The 21,604-nt window shown below is 49.3% G+C and overlaps 1 protein-coding gene across 2 annotated transcripts in view; it reads left to right on the forward strand.

The window, feature by feature from the left end:
• LOC129861945 (anoctamin-3-like) overlaps nucleotides 1–21,604 on the forward strand; it is a 110,301-nt gene that overhangs the window by 62,853 nt on the left and 25,844 nt on the right. For both annotated transcript variants that reach the window (XM_055933171.1, XM_055933172.1), the window contains 5 exons: nucleotides 872–968; nucleotides 2,327–2,387; nucleotides 11,518–11,600; nucleotides 11,868–12,008; nucleotides 20,349–20,513. In XM_055933171.1, coding sequence (XP_055789146.1) covers nucleotides 872–968; nucleotides 2,327–2,387; nucleotides 11,518–11,600; nucleotides 11,868–12,008; nucleotides 20,349–20,513 — 547 coding nt within the window. The remainder of the gene's footprint in view (nucleotides 1–871; nucleotides 969–2,326; nucleotides 2,388–11,517; nucleotides 11,601–11,867; nucleotides 12,009–20,348; nucleotides 20,514–21,604) is intronic.

The raw sequence follows: 21,604 nt of genomic DNA on the forward strand, positions 1-21,604 counted from the left end.
AGAGAGTTTGCGATCTATCTAATGACTAGCCCAATGTTTGCGCTAGAGAGTTTGCGATCTAGCTAACGACTAGCCCAATGTTTACGCTAGAGAGTTTGCGATCTAGCTAACGACTAGCCCAATGTTTACGCTAGAGAGTTTGCGATCTAGCTAATGACTAGCCCAATGTTTACGCTAGAGAGTTTGCGATCTAGCTAACAACTAGCCCAATGTCCCCCAATAAATTGTAGGTCCATCTGTGTAACGGATGTGAAATGGCTAGCTAGTTAGCGGGTACGCGCTAGTAGCATTTCAATCAGTTACGTCACTTGCTCTGAGACTTTAAGTAGGGTTGCCCCTTGCTCTGCAAGGGCCGTGGCCTTTGTGGAGCGATGGGTAACGATGCTTCGTGGGCGACCGTCGTTGATGTGTGCAGAGGGTCCCCTGTTCGTGCCCGTGTCGGGGCGAGGGGACGGTTTAAAGTTATACTGTTACATTGATGCTGTTGACCCGGATCACTGGTTGCTGCGGAAAAAGAGGAGGTTGAAAGGGGGGTGAGTGTAACGGATGTGAAATGGCTAGCTAGTTAGCGGGTACGCGCTAGTAGCATTTCAATCAGTTACGTCACTTGCTCTGAGACTTTAAGTAGGGTTGCCCCTTGCTCTGCAAGGGCCGCGGCTTTTGTGGAGCGATGGGTAACGACGCTTCGTGGGTGTCAGTTGTTGATGTGTGCAGAGGGTCCCTGGTTCGCGCCCGTGTCGGGGCGAGGGGACGTACTAAAGTTATACTGTTACATCTGCAACCCCCCCCCCCCCTTCGGTTGGGATTTTTCATGTCCTTTTTAATGTGTTTAAGAGACATGAATATCTGTCTGTCTATTTTGTCCCATCAGTAAAGAGATCTGTGAGGCCAACACAACAATCATGTGTCCCATGTGTGAGCAGAACTGCAAACCCTGGAAACTCAGTGACAGCTGTGTCTATGCAAAGGTCAGTAATACGACCATGAAGCTATTCTATTCTGTTATCCACCTTGGTAGCTCTAGTACTGTCGTAAACAGTACTGTACTGACGTAAACAGAAGTAATATTACAGTTAGCTAGTACTGTAGTAAACATAAGTACTATTACTGTTAGCTAGTACTATACTAAAAGTACTATTACTGTTAGCTAGTACTATACTAAACAGAAGTAATATTACATTTACGTCATTTAGCAGACGCTCTTATCCAGAGCGACTTACAAATTGGAAAGTTCATACATATTCATCCTGGTCACCCCGTGGGTATTGAACCCTGGTCCCCCCGTGGGAATTGAACCCACAACCCTGGCGTTGCAAGCGCCATGCTCTACCAACTGAGCCACACGGGACCACGTATTACTGTTAGCTAGTACTATACTAAACAGAAATAATATTACTGTTACCAAGTACTGTCCATGAGGATCCCACTAGGTTTGGGGCCTATTACATTTAAATTCCAGTCAATTCAGGAAATTCCAATACTTTTCAATAGCTAGGTTTCCATCCAATTGGCAACAGATTTTCATGTGAATATTCTAGAATCCGCATAAAGGAAATATGCCCATTTTCCCACCAGTGGTGTGTTTCCACCGAATAGACTTGTTGAGGATAAAAATCAGCGTGACCATGTAGTGCTGCACACAAAATATATAAAAGTTTAATATATAAAAGTGTTTCCATCACATGTTCAACTCTACCGATAGTTTTGTCACAAAAACGGTTGTGTTAAATAGCAAATGAGCCAATTCTGGTCTTGGCACGTGCGCTCTAGCCAACAGCTTGGAGATACAGTGTTGGGTATAGCCTACATCATGAGATTATTATGGATAAGAGCGAGATTTAAAAAAATGTATTCATAAACTTCCTGTTTCCAACACCGCTGTCATGATTTATTTTTATTTTTTATACGATATGACTTGACAACTGTGAATGGAAACGTGGTTAATGAGAAAAATGTGGAATTAGGATTGACTTTCTGAATTGGAATAGAAGCTCATCCCTGAACTGCGGCTATATACTAAGCTACAGTGGCAAGAAAAAGTATGTTGACCCTTTGGAATTACCTGGATATTTGCATAAATTGGTCATAATATTTCATCTGATCTTCATCTAAGTCACAACAATAGACAAACACAGTCTGCTTAAACTAATAACACACAATTATTGTATTTTTCTTGTCTTATATTGAATACATCATTTAAACATTCAAATCAAATCAAACTTTATTTGTAGACTTTAGTGTAGACTTTACCGTGAAATGCTGACTTACAAGCCCTTGAGTCCAACCCAAGGGAATTGTTTATTTACCTCTGTGTCTGTTTCTGCAGGTGACCCATCTCTTTGACAATGGAGGAACTGTGTTCTTTGCTATCTTCATGGCTATATGGGGTAAAGACATTTTTCTCAGTCTCTCTCTCTCTCTCTCTCTCTCTCTCTCTCTCTCTCTATCACTTACTCACTCTCTCACTCTCTCACTCTCTCACTCACTCACTCACTCACTCAATTCAAGGGGCTTTATTGGCATAGAAAACATGTGTTAACATTGCCAAAGCAAGTGAGGTAGATAATATAAAAGTGAAATAAACAATAAAAATTATCAGTAAACATTACACATACAGAAGTTTCAAAACAATAAAGACATTACAAATGTCATATTATGTATATATACAGTGTTGTAACAATGTACAAATGTACAAATGGTTAAAGCACACAAGGGAAAAGGGCAGGAGGTTAGGAAGTGCAGCTCAGTTTCCACCTCATGTTGTGGGCAGTGTTGCACATAGCCTGTCTTCTCTTGAGAGCCATGTCTGCCTACGGCGGCCTTTCTCAATAGCACGGCTATTCTCACTGAGTCCTCTCTCTCTCTCTCTCGCTCTCTCGCTCTCTCTCTCTCTTGCTCCTCTCTCTCTCTCTCTCTCTCTCTCACCTGTGTGTGTGCGCAATGTGTGTGTGTTTCCGTGTGTGTGCAATGTGTTTGCGTGCAATGTGTGTTTGTGTCGGTATTAATTTTTGTGGCCTTTTATCTGACACCGCCTGATATAGAGGTCCTGGATGGCAGGTAGCTCGTCCCCAGTGATGTACTGGACTGTCCATACCACCCTCTGTAGCGTTTTGCGGTCAAGAGCGAGATCACACAGTCATCTGGAAAAACAGGGGCTTTCTCTCAATTGCATGTTCCAATGGCCCAAGAGATTTGGTTATTTTGTGGGCAAACACACACAAACCATTTACGGTTACACAACTGCAACCAGCGGTAAATTTAGAGAGCACATAGCTCTGAAAATAATTAATTTCTTCACCTGAGAAATCAATAACTAGAGAGCAAGATACATACTGTAGAAAGAAAAACTGTCTACAAAAAAACCAATTTAACTTTTAAAATAAATCTACTGTATAATTTTAATTACTCAACGTCTCCTTGCCATTATCATTCATGGGAGAAACTTTTTGTTGTTGTTACAGCAGGCCTGGGTGGGGCTGCTTGGTGGTTAGCCTGTTAGCCTGGGTGGGGCTGCTTGGTGGTTAGCCTGTTAGCCTGGGTTGGGTTGCTTGGTGGGTAATCTGTTAGCCTGGGTGGGGTTCCTTGGTGGTTAACCTGTTAGCCTGGGTTGGGTTCCTTGGCGGTTAACCTGTTAGCCTGGGTGGGGCTGCTTGGTGGTTAGCCTGTTAGCCTGGGTGGGGCTGCTTGGTGGTTAGCCTGTTAGCCTGGGTGGGGCTGTTTGGTGGTTAGCCTGTTAGCCTGGGTGGGGCTGTTTGGTGGTTAGCCTGTTAGCCTGGGTGGGGCTGCTTGGTGGTTAGCCTGTTAGCCTGGGTGGGGTTGCTTGGTGGTTATCCTGGGTGGGGTTCCTTGGTGGTTAGCCTGTTAGCCTGGGTGGGGTTCCTTGGTGGTTATCCTGTTAGCCTGGGTGGGGTTCCTTGGTGGTTAGCCTGTTAGCCTGGGTTGGGTTGCTTGGTGGGTAATCTGTTAGCCTGGGTGGGGTTCCTTGGTGGGTAGCCTGTTAGCCTGGGTGGGGTTCCTTGGTGGTTAGCCTGTTTGCCTAGGTGGGGTTGCGTGGTGGTTAGCCTGTTAGCCTGGGTGGGGTTCCTTGGTGGTTAGCCTGTTAGCCTGGGTTGGGTTGCTTGGTGGGTAATCTGTTAGCCTGGGTGGGGTTCCTTGGTGGTTATCCTGTTAGCCTGGGTAGGGTTGCTTGGTGGGTAATCTGTTAGCCTGGGTGGGGTTCCTTGGTGGTTATCCTGTTAGCCTGGGTAGGGTTCCTTGGCGGTTAACCTGTTAGCCTGGGTGGGGCTGTTTGGTGGTTAGCCTGTTAGCCTGGGTAGGGTTCCTTGGTGGTTAACCTGTTAGCCTGGGTGGGGTTCCTTGGTGGTTAACCTGTTAGCCTGGGTAGGGTTCCTTGGTGGTTAACCTGTTAGCCTGGGTAGGGTTCCTTGGTGGTTAACCTGTTAGCCTAGGTGGGGTTGCTTGGTGGTTAGCCTGTTAGCCTGGGTGGGGTTCCTTGGTGGTTAGCCTGTTAGCCTGGGTTGGGTTGCTTGGTGGGTAATCTGTTAGCCTGGGTGGGGTTCCTTGGTGGTTAGCCTGTTAGCCTGGGTGGGGTTTCTTGGTGGTTAGCATGTTAGCCTGGGTGGGGCTGCTTGGTGGGTAATCTGTTAGCCTGAGTGGGGTTTCTTGGTGGTTATCCTGTTAGCCTGGGTAGGGTTCCTTGGTGGTTATCCTGTAAGCCTGGGTGGGGCTGTTTGGTGGTTAGCCTGTTAGCCTGGGTGGGGCTGTTTGGTGGTTAGCCTGTTAGCCTGGGTAGGGTTCCTTGGTGGTTAACCTGTTAGCCTGGGTGGGGTTCCTTGGTGGTTAACCTGTTGGCCTGGGTGGGGTTCAATTCAAATCAAGTTTATTTTTTATATATATAGCCCTTCGTCCATCAGCTAATATCTCGAAGTGCTGTACAGAAACCCAGCCTAAAATCCCAAACAGCAAGCAATGCAGGTGTAGAAGCACGGTGGCTAGGAAAAACTCCCTAGAAAGGCCAAAACCTAGGAAGAAACCTAGAGAGGAACCAGGCTATGAGGGGTGGCCAGTCCTCTTCTGGCTGTGCCGGGTGGGGATTATAACAGAACATGGCCAAGATGTTCAAATGTTCATAAATGACCAGCATGGTCAAATAATAATCAGGAGTAAATGTCAGTTGGCTTTTCATAGCCAATCATTAAGAGTATCTCTACTGCTCCTGCGGTCTCTAGAGAGTTGAAAACAGCAGGTCTGTGACAGGTAGCACGTCCGGTGGACAGGTCAGGGTTCCATAGCCGCAGGCAGAACAGTTGAAACTGGAACAGCAGCAAGGCCAGGTGGACTGGGGACAGCAAGGAGTCATCATGCCCGGTAGTCCTCACGCATGGTCCTAGGGCTCAGGTCCTCCGAGAGAGAGAGAGAAAGAAAGAGAGAAGGAGAGAATTAGAGAGAGCATACTTAAATTCACACAGGACACTGGATAAGACAGGAGAAGTACTCCAGATATAACCAACTGACCCTAGCCCCCCGACACATAAACTATTGCAGCATAAATACTGGAGGCTGAGACAGGAGGGGTCAGGAGACACTGTGGCTCCATCCGATGATACCCCCGGACAGGGCCAAACAGGAAGGATATAACCCCACCCACTTTGCCAAAGCACAGCCCCCGCACCGCTAGAGGGATATCTTCAACCACCAACTTACCATCCTGAGACAAGGCCGAGTATAGCCCACAAAGATCTCCACCACAGCACAAACCAAGAGGGGGGGGGGGGGGGGGGGGTCAGATCACGTCAGTAACTCAACCCACTCAAGTGACGCACCTCGTTTGGGCACCCCGTAACCACCCCTTGGTGGTTAGCCTGTTAGCCTGGGTGGGGTTCCTTGGGCAAGAAAAGGTTGTTGATTGCTGTAAACAAGGAATTAAATAAGACAATTAGATTTCTATACTAAATGAATGTTAGACTACGTTGAGTTAATTTCTTAATTTGACTCTTAGGCTTACTAATTAGTCTAATAGCAATGAGTAATTAGCTGAGTAATGACACACTTCCCAAGAGGGAGAGTGTGTGTGTGTGTGTGTGAGAGGTTAAAACCCACACAGTACCACACTGATGTTAGCATACACCACACCTGGCTGTTGGACTGTGTCCCAACATCGTTCTCTAACACTTTCCCAAAGCAATCTTTTAATGCCTCCACTCTGTCCAACAAACTCCAATAAAGTACATGGAAAACATCCCTATTAGAACCCTATTCCCTATATAGTGCACTACTTTTGACCAAGACCCATTGGTGCAGGCCACGAATCTGATTAACAACCCAAATAATAGCAGTGTAGCAGCAATCAAATGCAATCTATACATACACTACATGACCAAAAATATGTGGACACCTGCTCGTCAAACATCTCATTCTAAAATCACGGGCATTACATTTTTTTTTAAATAATTCTCATTTAGCAGACGCTCTTATCCAGAGCCACTTACAGTAGTGAGTGCATATATTTTTTCATAATTGTCCCACGTGGGAATTGAACCCACAATCCTGCTGTTGCAAGCGCCATGCTCTGCCGACTGAGCTGCACAGGCATTTTGTCCTGCGGATAGCCTCCACTCTTCTGGGAAGGCATTAATATGGAGTTGGTCCCCCCTTTGCTGCTATAACAGCCTCCACTCTTCTGGGAAGGCATTAATATGGAGTTGGTCCCCCCTTTGCTGCTATAACAGCCTCCACTCTTCTGGAAAGGCATTAATATGGAGTTGGTCCCCCCTTTGCTGCTATAACAGCCTCCACTCTTCTGGGAAAGCATTAATATGGAGTTGGTCCCCCCTTTGCTGCTAAAACAGCCTCCACTCTTCTGGGAAGGCTTTCCACTAGATGTTGGGACATTGCTGTATGGACCTGCTTCCATTCAGACACAAGAGCTTTAGTGAGGTCGGGGCATTGATGTTGGGCGATTAGGCCTGACTCACGGTCGGCGTTCCAATTCATCCCAAAGTTGTTTGATGGGGTTGAGGTCAGGGCTCTGTGCAGGCCAGTCATGTTCTTCCACACCAATCTTGACAAAACATTTCTGTATTTTCCTCGTTTTGTGCACGGGGCGTTGTCATGCTGAAATAGGAAAGGGCTTTCCCAAAACTGTTGCCACAAAGTTGTCTACAATGTCATTGTATGATGTAGCATTAAGATTTCCCTTCATTGGAACTAAGGGGCCCGAACCATGAAAAGCAGCCCCAGACCATTATTCCTCCTCCACCAAACTTTACAGTTGCCACTATGCATTCGGGCAGGTAGTGTTCTCCTGGCATCCGCCAAACCCAGATTCATCTATTGGACTGCCGGATGGCGAAGCGTGATTCATCACTCCAGAGAACACGTTTCCACTTCTCCAGAGTCCCGATGCATCTCTCCAGCCGACACTTGGCATTGTGCATGGTGATCTTAGGCTTGTGTGCGGCTGCTCGACCATGGAAACACATTTCATGAAGCTCCCGACAAACAGTTATTGTGCTGACGTTGCTCCCAGAGGCAGTTTGGAACTCGGTAGTGAGTGTCGCAACCGAGGACAGACGATTTTTACACGCTACTGTGGTGGCATATTTCTGCTTTACCAAATGAGGAGAGTTACAAACTTCACACACCAGTCAGAGTTATACTTAAACTACATCTTTAATAATAAGAGCTTTGCAATAGCAATTTGACTTTTCAATGATGCACCATTTCTAATGAACCATTGGAAGTGACTACAGAAAAGTACAAAGATCTTTTATAGCCAAGATACACCCCTCTCAACCTACATGACGAACCACAGATCTTAGGAACCCTTCACAAAGGGACTTTATAATTGAGAAAGGAGTATCTCTTAGCCAGATAACATTCACTATAAATTATCGCTCAGTTTGGTCCATAAAACGAGGTTCTAATCTCGTTCCTGATACTTCATAGCACAGAACCATTACCTCATCCACTCTGGAATGCTCGTTAGGTTTTATCACCCAAAGACATCGTACATCTCCTCTGTCAGTGCTGTCTCATAGAGACCCATCCTCAGTGGAAAACACACACAATAGTTAACAGAATACTCTATTCTGTCGAATCAAACAACCATTATAATACAATACAAGCATTATAACATAATCTTGCAATTTTCCACGACACTACGTGCTTCAGCACTTGACGGTCCCGTTGTGTGAGCTTGTGTGGCCTACCACTTCGCGTCTGAGCCGTTGTTGCTCCTAGACGTTTACACTTCACAATAAGAGCAGGGTCAGCTCTAGCAGGGCAGAAATTTGACGAACAATCCTATGACGTTGCCAAGTTAAAATTCACTGAGCTCTTCATAAGGCCATTCTACTGCCAATGTTTGTCTGTGGAGATTGCATGGCGGCGTGCTCGATTTCATACACCTGTCAGCAACGGGTGTGGCGGAAATAGCTGAATCCACTAATTTGAAGGGGTGTCCACATACTTGTGTGTATACAGTTGAAGTCGGAAGTTTACATACACCTTAGCCAAATACATTTAAACTCAGTTTTTCACAATTCCTGACATTTTAATCCTAGTAAAAATTCCCTGTTTTAGGTCAGTTAGGATCACCACTTTATTTTAAGAATGTGAAATGTCAGAATAATAGTAGACAGAATTATTTATTTCAGCTTTTATTTCTCTCATCACATTCCCAGTGGGTCAGAAGTTTACATACACTCAATTAGTATTTGGTAGCATTGCCTTTAAATGGTTTAACTTGGGTCAAACGTTTCGGGTAGCCTTCCACAAGCTTCCCACAATAAGTTGGGTGAATTCTGACCCATTCCTCCTGACAAAGCTGGTGTAACTGAGTCAGGTTTGTAGGCCTCCTTGCACACGCTTTTTCAGTGCTGCCCACAAATTTTCAATAGGATTGAGGTCAGGGCTTTGTGATGGCCACTCCAATACCTTGACTTTGTTGGCCTTAAGCCATTTTGCCACAACTTTGGAAGTATGCTTTGTGAAGTGCACCAGTCCAGCCTGCAGCAAAGCAACCCACAACATGATGCCGCCACCCCCGTGCTTCACGGTTGGGATGGTGCTCTTCGGCTTGCAAACCTCCCCCGTTTTCCTCCTAACATAACGATGGTCATTATGGCCAAACAGTTCTATTTTTATTTCATCAGACCAGAGGACATTTCTCCAAAAAGTACAATCTTTGTCCCCATGTGCACTTGCAAACCGTAGTCTGGCTTTTTTATGGCGGTTTTGGAGCAGTGGCTTCTTCCGTGTTGAGCGGCCTTTCAGGTTAAGTCGATATAGAACTCGTTTTACTGTGGATATACTGTAGATACTTTTGTTTCCTCCTTCACAAGGTCTGTCACGCACTGGCCATAGAGAGGATTTTAGTCTCTATTTTTGGTTAGGCCAGGGTGTGATTAGGTTGGGCATTCTATGTGTTGTATTTCTTTGTTTTTGGCCGAGTGTGGTTCCCAATCAGAGGCAGCCGTCTACCGTTGTCTCTGATTGGGAATCATACTTAGGCAGCCTTTTTTCCCACCTGTGTTTTTGTGGGTAGTTGTTTTCAGTTTAGCGTCTGCACCAGGACTGTTTTATTTCTCACTTTGTTATTTTGCTCAAGTGGTTTTGGTGAATAAATGATCATGAACGTGTACCACGCTGCGCTTTGGTCCTCTTCTTCAGACGAGCGTTACAAGGTCCTTTGCTGTTGTTCTGGGATTGATTTGCACTTTTCGCACCAAAGTACGTTCATCTCTAGGACACAGAACGCGTCTCCTTCCTGAGCGGTATGACGGCTGCATGGTCCCATGGTGTCAATACTTGCGTACTATTGTTTGTACAGATGAACGTGGTACCTTCAGGCATTTGGAAATTGCTCCCAAGGATGAACCAGACGAGTGGAGGTCTACAATTTTTTTTTCTTCTGAGGTCTTGGTTGATTTCTTTTGATTTTCCCATGATGTCAAGCAAAGAGGCACTGAGTTTGAAGGTAGGCCTTGAAATACATCCACAGGTACACTTCCTATTGACTCAAATGATGTCAATTAGCCTATCAGAAGCTTCTAAAGGCATTACATCATTTTCTGGAATTTTCCAAGCTGTTTAAAGGCACAGGCAACTTCGTGTATGTAAACTTATGACCCAGTGGAATTGTGATACAGTGACTAATAAGTTAAATAATCTGTCTGTAAACAATTGTTGGGAAAAAGTACTTGTGTCATGCACAAAGTACATGTCCTAACCGACTTGCCAAAACTATAGTTTGTTGACAATACATTTGTGGAGTGGTTGACAAACATGTTTTAATGACTCCATGAGCTACGTCAGGGGGATACAGTATTTAAATACACAGCGTGACACAGGAAGTGACCAGTGGCTTAGTGGGTCTATAGCATGGGACAGCAGCATTGGCTGTGTACGTGTCTGTCGTGTACGTGTCGTGTACGTGTCGTGTACGTGTCGTGTACGTGTCTGTCGTGTACGTGTCTGTCGTGTACGTGTCGTGTACGTGTCTGTCGTGTACGTGTCTGTCGTGTACGTGTCGTGTACGTGTCGGTCGTGTACGTGTCGGTCGTGTACGTGTCTGTCGTGTACGTGCCGTGTACGTGCCGTGTACGTGTCGTGTACGTGTCGTGTACGTGTCGTGTACGTGTCGTGTACGTGTCTGTCGTGTACGTGTCGTGTACGTGTCTGTCGTGTACGTGCCGTGTACGCGCCGTGTACGCGCCGTGTACGTGTCTGTCGTGTACGTGTCGGTCGTGTACGTGTCGTGTACGTGTCTGTCGTGTACGTGCCGTGTACGTGTCGTGTACGTGTCTGTCGTGTACGTGTCGTGTACGCGTCTGTCGTGTACGTGCCGTGTACGTGTCGTGTACGTGTCGTGTACGCGTCTGTCGTGTACGTGCCGTGTACGTGTCGTGTACGTGTCTGTCGTGTACGTGCCGTGTACGTGTCGTGTACGTGTCTGTCGTGTATGCGTCTGTCGTGTACGCGTCGTGTACGTGTGTAGATGAGGTGAAAGAACCCAGGCATCTAAAGCTCGTTTCCCCCGTCTACTCTCCCTCTGTAAACAGAAGTGGGTCAAGCTCCATTCAAGTTGAATCTTGCTGCACATTTAAAAATACATTTGAATCACTCTTTGAAGTCACCATGTTCTCATGTGTATCCGATGTTTCTGTGTTTAGGGAATGTGCCGTAGAGATTTCCCCATTGAGAATTCAAATTTCAAGGTGGGCCATCCCACAATTGTCAAAGATATGGACTTTAAGTACCCCCCCCCCCCCCCCCCATGAGATGTCAGACACCCCCAAGAGACGTCAGACACCCCCAAGAGCTATCGTTCCACTCCTTGCCAATCGTCATGCCAAACATGACATGTCACAGAGTACAAGGAGTGGAATATGAGCAAAAACAGGTTGAGGAATTCAGGCTACTGGAATAAATCACGCAAGTCATTCCACGAAGGTTAATCGATCCCTCCTCTCCGTGTTCCGTGTTCCGTGTTCTGTTGGAATGTTGTCCCTGTAGCCACGGTGTTCCTGGAGTTCTGGAAGAGGAGGAGGGCGGAGTTGACGTATGACTGGGACCTCATCGACTGGGAGGAGGAAGAGGTTTGATCCAGACAGAAGTATCTGTTTTTATTCATGTGAAATAATGTCAGAGACATCTCTACATGTATGTACACTAGTGTTCAGCCATTTCTCATTCAGCAATATCTGGTTATTTGATATGATTTCACATCATATTCAGCTATTTCAATGTTTCTTATGATACAGTCAAGCATTGTGTGGAAGGGAGGTATCTTTTGATTGGCTCCAGTCAGAAATATCAGCGTAATTGAAATGATATACTGCAGTGGTATGTGTGTTTTGTCCCAGGAGAATCTGCGGCCCCAGTTCGAAGCCAAGTACTCCAGGTTCGAGAGAGTAAACCATATCTCTGGCAAGCCGGAGCCATTCCAGCCCTTCACTGACAAACTCAGCCGGCTCATGATCTCTGTGTCTGGCGTCTTCTTCATGGTAAGACCTCGTCATCACATGAGTTATCAGGCTGTACTGTGGGGTCTGTGTCTTTCTGTTTGTGTCTGGGATCTCCTTCACAGCTAAGACCTTCCATCACACAAATAAAAAGGCTTTTACTGTGGATCTATCCTCCGTGTGTACATATACTGTAAGGGTTTGGGGTCAATTCCATTTCAATTCAGTACATTCTAGAAGTACACTGAAATGTTTTGGAATTTCGGTTTACTTTCTAAATTGACTGAGTTGAAAATGAACTGACATCCCCCTCAACCCTTGAACACAGTTTTCTACCTACTAGAGAGATGATCTTTCTAGCAGCCTACTACCACCCACTGGTGGAGAGGACCCATCAATACAACAGCCACTCCTTGGAAACAGTGACTCTGCCCCTCTGTTGTTGTGATCGTGTTTGTTTATTGTTGCTCATCACTCAACTACAATAGGACGTGTCTAGAGTCTGTGACATGTAACAGTGAGTCATTGTTGAACAATGTTGCTCCATAGAGTCTAGACATTGTAAACACACGTTCCCAGACCCAGCCAGGATGTATTACCCCCAAAACGGACACGTTCCCAGACCCAGCCAGGATGTATTACCCCCAAAACGGACACGTTCCCAGACCCAGCCAGGATGTATTACCCCCCAAAACGGACACGTTCCCAGACCCAGCCAGGATGTATTACCCCCCAAAACGGACACGTTCCCAGACCCAGCCAGGATGTATTACCCCCCAAAACGGAAACGTTCCCAGACCCAGCCAGGATGTATTACCCCCCAAAACGGACACGTTCCCAGACCCAGCCAGGATGTATTACCCCCCAAAACGGACACGTTCCCAGACCCAGCCAGGATGTATTACCCCCCAAAACGGACACGTTCCCAGACCCAGCCAGGATGTATTACCCCCCAAAACGGACACGTTCCCAGACCCAGCCAGGATGTATTACCCCCAAAACGGACACGTTCCCAGACCCAGCCAGGATGTATTACCCCCAAAACGGACACGTTCCCAGACCCAGCCAGGATGTATTACCCCCCAAAACGGACACGTTCCCAGACCCAGCCAGGATGTATTACCCCCAAAATGGACACGTTCCCAGACCCAGCCAGGATGTATTACCCCCAAAACGGACACGTTCCCAGACCCAGCCAGGATGTATTACCCCCCAAAACGGACACGTTCCCAGACCCAGCCAGGATGTATTACCCCCAAAACAGACACGTTCCCAGACCCAGCCAGGATGTATTACCCCCCAAAACGGACACGTTCCCAGACCCAGCCAGGATGTATTACCCCCAAAACGGACACGTTCCCAGACCCAGCCAGGATGTATTACACCCCAAAACGGACACGTTCCCAGACCCAGCCAGGATGTATTACCCCCAAAACGGACACGTTCCCAGACCCAGCCAGGATGTATTACCCCCCAAAACGGACACGTTCCCAGACCCAGCCAGGATGTATTACCCCCCAAAACGGACACGTTCCCAGACCCAGCCAGGATGTCTTACCCCCAAAACGGACACGTTCCCAGACCCAGCCAGGATGTATTACCCCCAAAACGGACACGTTCCCAGACCCAGCTAGGATGTATTACCCCCAAAACGGACACGTTCCCAGACCCAGCCAGGATGTATTACCCCCCAAAACGGACACGTTCCCAGACCCAGCCAGGATGTATTACCCCCAAAACGGACATGTTCCCAGACCCAGCCAGGATGTATTACCCCCCAAAACGGACACGTTCCCAGACCCAGCCAGGATGTATTACCCCCAAAACGGACACGTTCCCAGACCCAGCCAGGATGTATTACCCCCAAAACGGACACGTTCCCAGACCCAGCCAGGATGTATTACCCCCAAAACGGACACGTTCCCAGACCCAGCCAGGATGTATTACCCCCAAAACGGACACGTTCCCAGACCCAGCCAGGATGTATTACCCCCAAAACGGACACGTTCCCAGACCCAGCCAGGATGTATTACCCCCAAAACGGACACGTTCCCAGACCCAGCCAGGATGTATTACCCCCAAAACGGACACGTTCCCAGACCCAGCCAGGATGTATTACCCCCCAAAACGGACACGTTCCCAGACCCAGCCAGGATGTATTACCCCCAAAACGGACACGTTCCCAGACCCAGCCAGGATGTATTACCCCCAAAACGGACACGTTCCCAGACCCAGCCAGGATGTATTACCCCCCAAAACGGACACGTTCCCAGACCCAGCCAGGATGTATTACCCCCAAAACGGACACGTTCCCAGACCCAGCCAGGATGTATTACCCCCAAAACGGACACGTTCCCAGACCCAGCCAGGATGTATTACCCCCAAAACGGACACGTTCACAGACCCAGCCAGGATGTATTACCCCCAAAACGGACACGTTCCCAGACCCAGCCAGGATGTATTACCCCCAAAACGGACACGTTCCCAGACCCAGCCAGGATGTATTACCCCCAAAACGGACACGTTCCCAGACCCAGCCAGGATGTATTACCCCCCAAAACGGACACGTTCCCAGACCCAGCCAGGATGTATTACCCCCCAAAACGGGCACGTTCCCAGACCCAGCCAGGATGTATTACCCCCCAAAACGGACACGTTCCCAGACCCAGCCAGGATGTATTACCCCCAAAACGGACACGTTCCCAGACCCAGCCAGGATGTATTACCCCCCAAAACGGACACGTTCCCAGACCCAGCCAGGATGTATTACCCCCCAAAACGGACACGTTCCCAGACCCAGCCAGGATGTATTACCCCCCAAAACGGACACGTTCCCAGACCCAGCCAGGAGGTATTACCCCCCAAAACGGACACGTTCCCAGACCCAGCCAGGATGTATTACCCCCCAAAACGGACACGTTCCCAGACCCAGCCAGGATGTATTACCCCCAAAACGGACACGTTCCCAGACCCAGCCAGGATGTATTACCCCCAAAACGGACACGTTCCCAGACCCAGCCAGGATGTATTACCCCCCAAAACGGACACGTTCCCAGACCCAGCCAGGATGTATTACCCCCAAAACGGACACGTTCCCAGACCCAGCCAGGATGTATTACCCCCAAAACGGACACGTTCCCAGACCCAGCCAGGATGTATTACCCCCCAAAACGGACACGTTCCCAGACCCAGCCAGGATGTATTACCCCCCAAAACGGACACGTTCCCAGACCCAGCCAGGATGTATTACCCCCCAAAACGGACACGTTCCCAGACCCAGCCAGGATGTATTACCCCCCAAAACGGACACGTTCCCAGACCCAGCCAGGATGTATTACCCCCAAAACGGACACGTTCCCAGACCCAGCCAGGATGTATTACACCCAAAACGGACACGTTCCCAGACCCAGCCAGGATGTATTACCCCCCAAAACGGACACGTTCCCAGACCCAGCCAGGATGTATTACCCCCAAAACGGACACGTTCCCAGACCCAGCCAGGATGTATTACCCCCAAAACGGACACGTTCCCAGACCCAGCCAGGATGTATTACCCCCCAAAACGGACACGTTCCCAGACCCAGCCAGGATGTATTACCCCCAAAACGGACACGTTCCCAGACCCAGCCAGGATGTATTACCCCCCAAAACGGACACGTTCCCAGACCCAGCCAGGATGTATTACCCCCAAAACGGACACGTTCCCAGACCCAGCCAGGATGTTTTACCCCCAAAACGGACACGTTCCCAGACCCAGCCAGGATGTATTACCCCCAAAACGGACACGTTCCCAGACCCAGCCAGGATGTATTACCCCCAAAACGGACACGTTCCCAGACCCAGCCAGGATGTATTACCCCCAAAACGGACACGTTCCCAGACCCAGCCAGGATGTATTACCCCCCAAAACGGACACGTTCCCAGACCCAGCCAGGATGTATTACCCCCCAAAACGGGCACGTTCCCAGACCCAGCCAGGATGTATTACCCCCCAAAACGGACACGTTCCCAGACCCAGCCAGGATGTATTACCCACCAAAACGGACACGTTCCCAGACCCAGCCAGGATGTATTACCCCCAAAACGGACACGTTCCCAGACCCAGCCAGGATGTATTACCCCCAAAACGGACACGTTCCCAGACCCAGCCAGGATGTATTACCCCCCAAAACGGACACGTTCCCAGACCCAGCCAGGATGTATTACCCCCAAAACGGACACGTTCCCAGACCCAGCCAGGATGTATTACCCCCCAAAACGGACACGTTCCCAGACCCAGCCAGGATGTATTACCCCCCAAAACGGACACGTTCCCAGACCCAGCCAGGATGTATTACCCCCAAAACGGACACGTTCCCAGAACAAGCCAGGATGTATTACCCCCAAAACGGACACGTTCCCAGACCCAGCCAGGATGTATTACCCCCCAAAACGGACACGTTCCCAGACCCAGCCAGGATGTATTACCCCCCAAAACGGACACGTTCCCAGACCCAGCCAGGATGTATTACCCCCCAAAACGGACACGTTCCCAGACCCAGCCAGGATGTATTACCCCCCAAAACGGACACGTTCCCAGACCCAGCCAGGATGTATTACCCCCCAAAACGGACACGTTCCCAGACCCAGCCAGGATGTATTACCCCCCAAAACGGACACGTTCCCAGACCCAGCCAGGATGTATTACCCCCCAAAACGGACACGTTCCCAGACCCAGCCAGGATGTATTACCCCCAAAACGGACACGTTCCCAGACCCAGCCAGGATGTATTACCCCCAAAACGGACACGTTCCCAGACCCAGCCAGGATGTATTACCTCCAAAACGGACACGTTCCCAGACCCAGCCAGGATGTATTACCCCCAAAACGGACACGTTCCCAGACCCAGCCAGGATGTATTACCCCCCAAAACGGACACGTTCCCAGACCCAGCCAGGATGTATTACCCCCAAAACGGACACGTTCCCAGACCCAGCCAGGATGTATTACCCCCAAAACGGACACGTTCCCAGACCCAGCCAGGATGTATTACCCCCCAAAACGGACACGTTCCCAGACCCAGCCAGGATGTATTACCCCCAAAACGGACACGTTCCCAGACCCAGCCAGGATGTATTACCCCCCAAAACGGACACGTTCCCAGACCCAGCCAGGATGTATTACCCCCCAAAACGAACACGTTCCCAGACCCAGCCAGGATGTATTACCCCCCAAAACGGACACGTTCCCAGACCCAGCCAGGATGTCTTACCCCCAAAACGGACACGTTCCCAGACCCAGCCAGGATGTATTACCCCCAAAACGGACACGTTCCCAGACCCAGCCAGGTTGTATTACCCCCAAAACGGACACGTTCCCAGACCCAGCCAGGATGTATTACCCCCCAAAACGGACACGTTCCCAGACCCAGCCAGGATGTATTACCCCCAAAACGGACACGTTCCCAGACCCAGCCAGGATGTATTACCCCCCAAAACGGACACGTTCCCAGACCCAGCCAGGATGTATTACCCCCAAAACGGACACGTTCCCAGACCCAGCCAGGATGTATTACCCCCAAAACGGACACGTTCCCAGACCCAGCCAGGATGTATTACCCCCAAAACGGACACGTTCCCAGACCCAGCCAGGATGTATTACCCCCAAAACGGACACGTTCCCAGACCCAGCCAGGATGTATTACCCACCAAAACGGACACGTTCCCAGAGCCAGCCAGGATGTTTTACCCCCCAAAACGGACACGTTCCCAGACCCAGCCAGGATGTATTACCCCCCAAAACGGACACGTTCCCAGACCCAGCCAGGATGTATTACCCCCCAAAACGGACACGTTCTCAGACCCAGCCAGGATGTATTACCCCCCAAAACGGACACGTTCCCAGACCCAGCCAGGATGTATTACCCCCCAAAACGGACACGTTCCCAGACCCAGCCAGGATGTATTACCCCCCAAAACGGACACGTTCCCAGACCCAGCCAGGATGTATTACCCCCCAAAACGGACACGTTCCCAGACCCAGCCAGGATGTATTACCCCCCAAAACGGACACGTTCCCAGACCCAGCCAGGATGTATTACCCTCCAAAACAGACACGTTCCCAGACGCAGCCAGGATGTATTACCCCCCAAAACGGACACGTTCCCAGACCCAGCCAGGATGTATTACCCCCAAAACGGACACGTTCCCAGACCCAGCCAGGATGTATTACCCCCCAAAACGGACACGTTCCCAGACCCAGCCAGGATGTATTACCCCCCAAAACGGACACGTTCCCAGACCCAGCCAGGATGTATTACCCCCCAAAACGGACACGTTCCCAGACCCAGCCAGGATGTATTACCCCCAAAACGGACACGTTCCCAGACCCAGCCAGGATGTATTACCCCCAAAACGGACACGTTCCCAGACCCAGCCAGGATGTATTACCCCCAAAACGGACACGTTCCCAGACCCAGCCAGGATGTATTACCTCCAAAACGGACACGTTCCCAGACCCAGCCAGGATGTATTACCCCCCAAAACGGACACGTTCCCAGACCCAGCCAGGATGTATTACCCCCAAAACGGACACGTTCCCAGACCCAGCCAGGATGTATTACCCCCCAAAACGGACACGTTCCCAGACCCAGCCAGGATGTATTACCCCCAAAACGGACACGTTCCCAGACCCAGCCAGGATGTATTACCCCCCAAAACGGACACGTTCCCAGACCCAGCCAGGATGTATTACCCCCCAAAACGGACACGTTCCCAGACCCAGCCAGGATGTATTACCCCCCAAAACGAACACGTTCCCAGAACTAGCCAGGATGTATTACCCCCCAAAACGGACACGTTCCCAGACCCAGCCAGGATGTATTACCCCCAAAACGGACACGTTCCCAGACCCAGCCAGGATGTATTACCCCCAAAACGGACACGTTCCCAGACCCAGCCAGGATGTATTACCCCCAAAACGGACACGTTCCCAGACCCAGCCAGGATGTATTACCCCCCAAAACGGACACGTTCCCAGACCCAGCCAGGATGTATTACCCCCAAAACGGACACGTTCCCAGACCCAGCCAGGATGTATTACCCCCCAAAACGGACACGTTCCCAGACCCAGCCAGGATGTCTTACCCCCAAAACGGACACGTTCCCAGACCCAGCCAGGATGTATTACCCCCAAAACGGACACGTTCCCAGACCCAGCCAGGATGTATTACCCCCAAAACGGACACGTTCCCAGACCCAGCCAGGATGTATTACCCCCAAAACGGACACGTTCCCAGACCCAGCCAGGATGTATTACCCCCCAAAACGGACACGTTCCCAGACCCAGCCAGGATGTATTACCCCCCAAAACGGACACGTTCCCAGACCCAGCCAGGATGTATTACCCCCAAAACGGACACGTTCCCAGACCCAGCCAGGATGTATTACCCCCCAAAACGGACACGTTCCCAGACCCAGCCAGGATGTATTACCCCCCAAAACGGACACGTTCCCAGACCCAGCCAGGATGTATTACCCCCAAAACGGACACGTTCCCAGACCCAGCCAGGATGTATTACCCCCCAAAACGGACACGTTCCCAGACCCAGCCAGGATGTATTACCCCCCAAAACGGACACGTTCCCAGACCCAGCCAGGATGTATTACCCCCCAAAACGGACACGTTCCCAGACCCAGCCAGGATGTATTACCCCCCAAAACGGACACGTTCCCAGACCCAGCCAGGATGTATTACCCCCCAAAACGGACACGTTCCCAGACCCAGCCAGGATGTATTACCCCCCAAAACGGACACGTTCCCAGACCCAGCCAGGATGTATAACCCCCAAAACGGACACGTTCCCAGACCCAGCCAGGATGTATTACCCCCCAAAACGGACAGCCTCATAAGTAGTCTAGTTCTGCTGTCTATTTCTGTCTCTCGCCCCCTCCACTTTCTCTCTGTGTGTGTATCTGTGCGTGTTTATGTGTGTGTTTGTGTGTGTTTATGTGTGTGTGGGTCTGTGTGTGTTTATGTGTGTGTATCTGTGTGTGTATCTGTGTGTGTTTATGTGTGTGTTTATGTGTGTGTATCTGTGTGTGTATCTGTGTGTGTATCTGTGTGTGTATCTGTGTGTGTATCTGTGTGTGTTTATGTGTGTGTTTATGTGTGTGTTTATGTGTGTGTATCTGTGTGTGTATCTGTGTGTGTATCTGTGTGTGTATCTGTGTGTGTATCTGTGTGTGTATCTGTGTGTGTTTATGTGTGTTTTTATGTGTGTGTTTATGTGTGTGTTTATGTGTGTGTATCTGTGTGTGTTTCTGTGTGTGTATCTGTGTGTGTATCTGTGTGTGTATCTGTGTGTGTTTATGTGTGTGTTTATGTGTGTGTCTCCTCTCCAGATTTCTCTGGTCCTGACAGCGGTGTTTGCGGTGGTGGTGTTCCGACTGATTGCCATGGAGAAGTTTGCATCGATCGACTGGGAGTTTGTCAAGAAGAACTGGCCGTTTGCAACCTCTGGAACCGGAGTCTGTGTCAACTTCATGATCATCATGTCTCTGAATGTGGTGGGTTCTGGCCCTATAACCCTCTGGAACCAGAGTAAACTTCATGATCATGTCTCATTGTGGTGGGTTCTGGCCCTATAACCCTCTGGAACCAGAGTCAACTTCATGATCATGTCTCATTGTGGTGGGTTCTGGCCCTATAACCCTCTGGAACCAGAGTCTGTATCAACTTCATGATCATGTCTCATTGTGGTGGGTTCTGGCCCTATAACCCTCTGGAACCAGAGTCTGTATCAACTTCATGATCATGTCTCATTGTGGTGGGTTCTGGCCTCATAACCCTCTGGAACCAGAGTCTGTATCAACTTCATGATCATCATGTCTCTGAATGTGGTGGGTTCTGGCCCTATAACCCTCTGGAACCAGAGTCTGTATCAACTTCATGATCATGTCTCATTGTGGTGGGTTCTGGCCCTATAACCCTCTGGAACCGGAGTTTGTATCAACTTCATGATCATGTCTCATTGTGGTGGGTTCTGGCCCTATAACCTTCTGGAACCAGAGTCAACTTCATGATCATGTCTCATTGTGGTGGGTTCTGGCCCTATAACCCTCTGGAACCAGAGTCAACTTCATGATCATGTCTCATTGTGGTGGGTTCTGGCCCTATAAACCGCTGGAACCAGATTCTATATAAACTTCATGATCATGTCTCATTGTGGTGGGTTCTGGCCCTATAACCCTCTGGAACCAGAGTTTGTATCAACTTCATGATCATGTCTCATTGTGGTGGGTTCTGGCCCTATAACCCTCTGGAACCAGAGTCTGTATCAACTTCATGATCATGTCTCATTGTGGTGGGTTCTGGCCCTATAACCCTCTGGAACCAGAGTCAACTTCATGATCATGTCTCATTGTGGTGGGTTCTGGCCCTATAACCCAACAACTTCATGTCCCTCAATGTGATCGATGTCTTGCCAAACTGTTAAGCCAAGCCACCTCATCCACAGTCGTACAGGATATTGTGTGATGGGTATCTGGGTGGGTATCTGTAATGTGATGGGTATCTGGGTGGGTATCTGTAATGTGATGGGTATCTGTAATGTGATGGTATCTGTAATGTGATGGGTATCTGGGTGGGTATCTGTAAT

Source organism: Salvelinus fontinalis, chromosome 9, assembly GCF_029448725.1.
Source record: "Salvelinus fontinalis isolate EN_2023a chromosome 9, ASM2944872v1, whole genome shotgun sequence".
In the NCBI taxonomy this organism is placed as follows: domain Eukaryota; kingdom Metazoa; phylum Chordata; class Actinopteri; order Salmoniformes; family Salmonidae; genus Salvelinus; species Salvelinus fontinalis.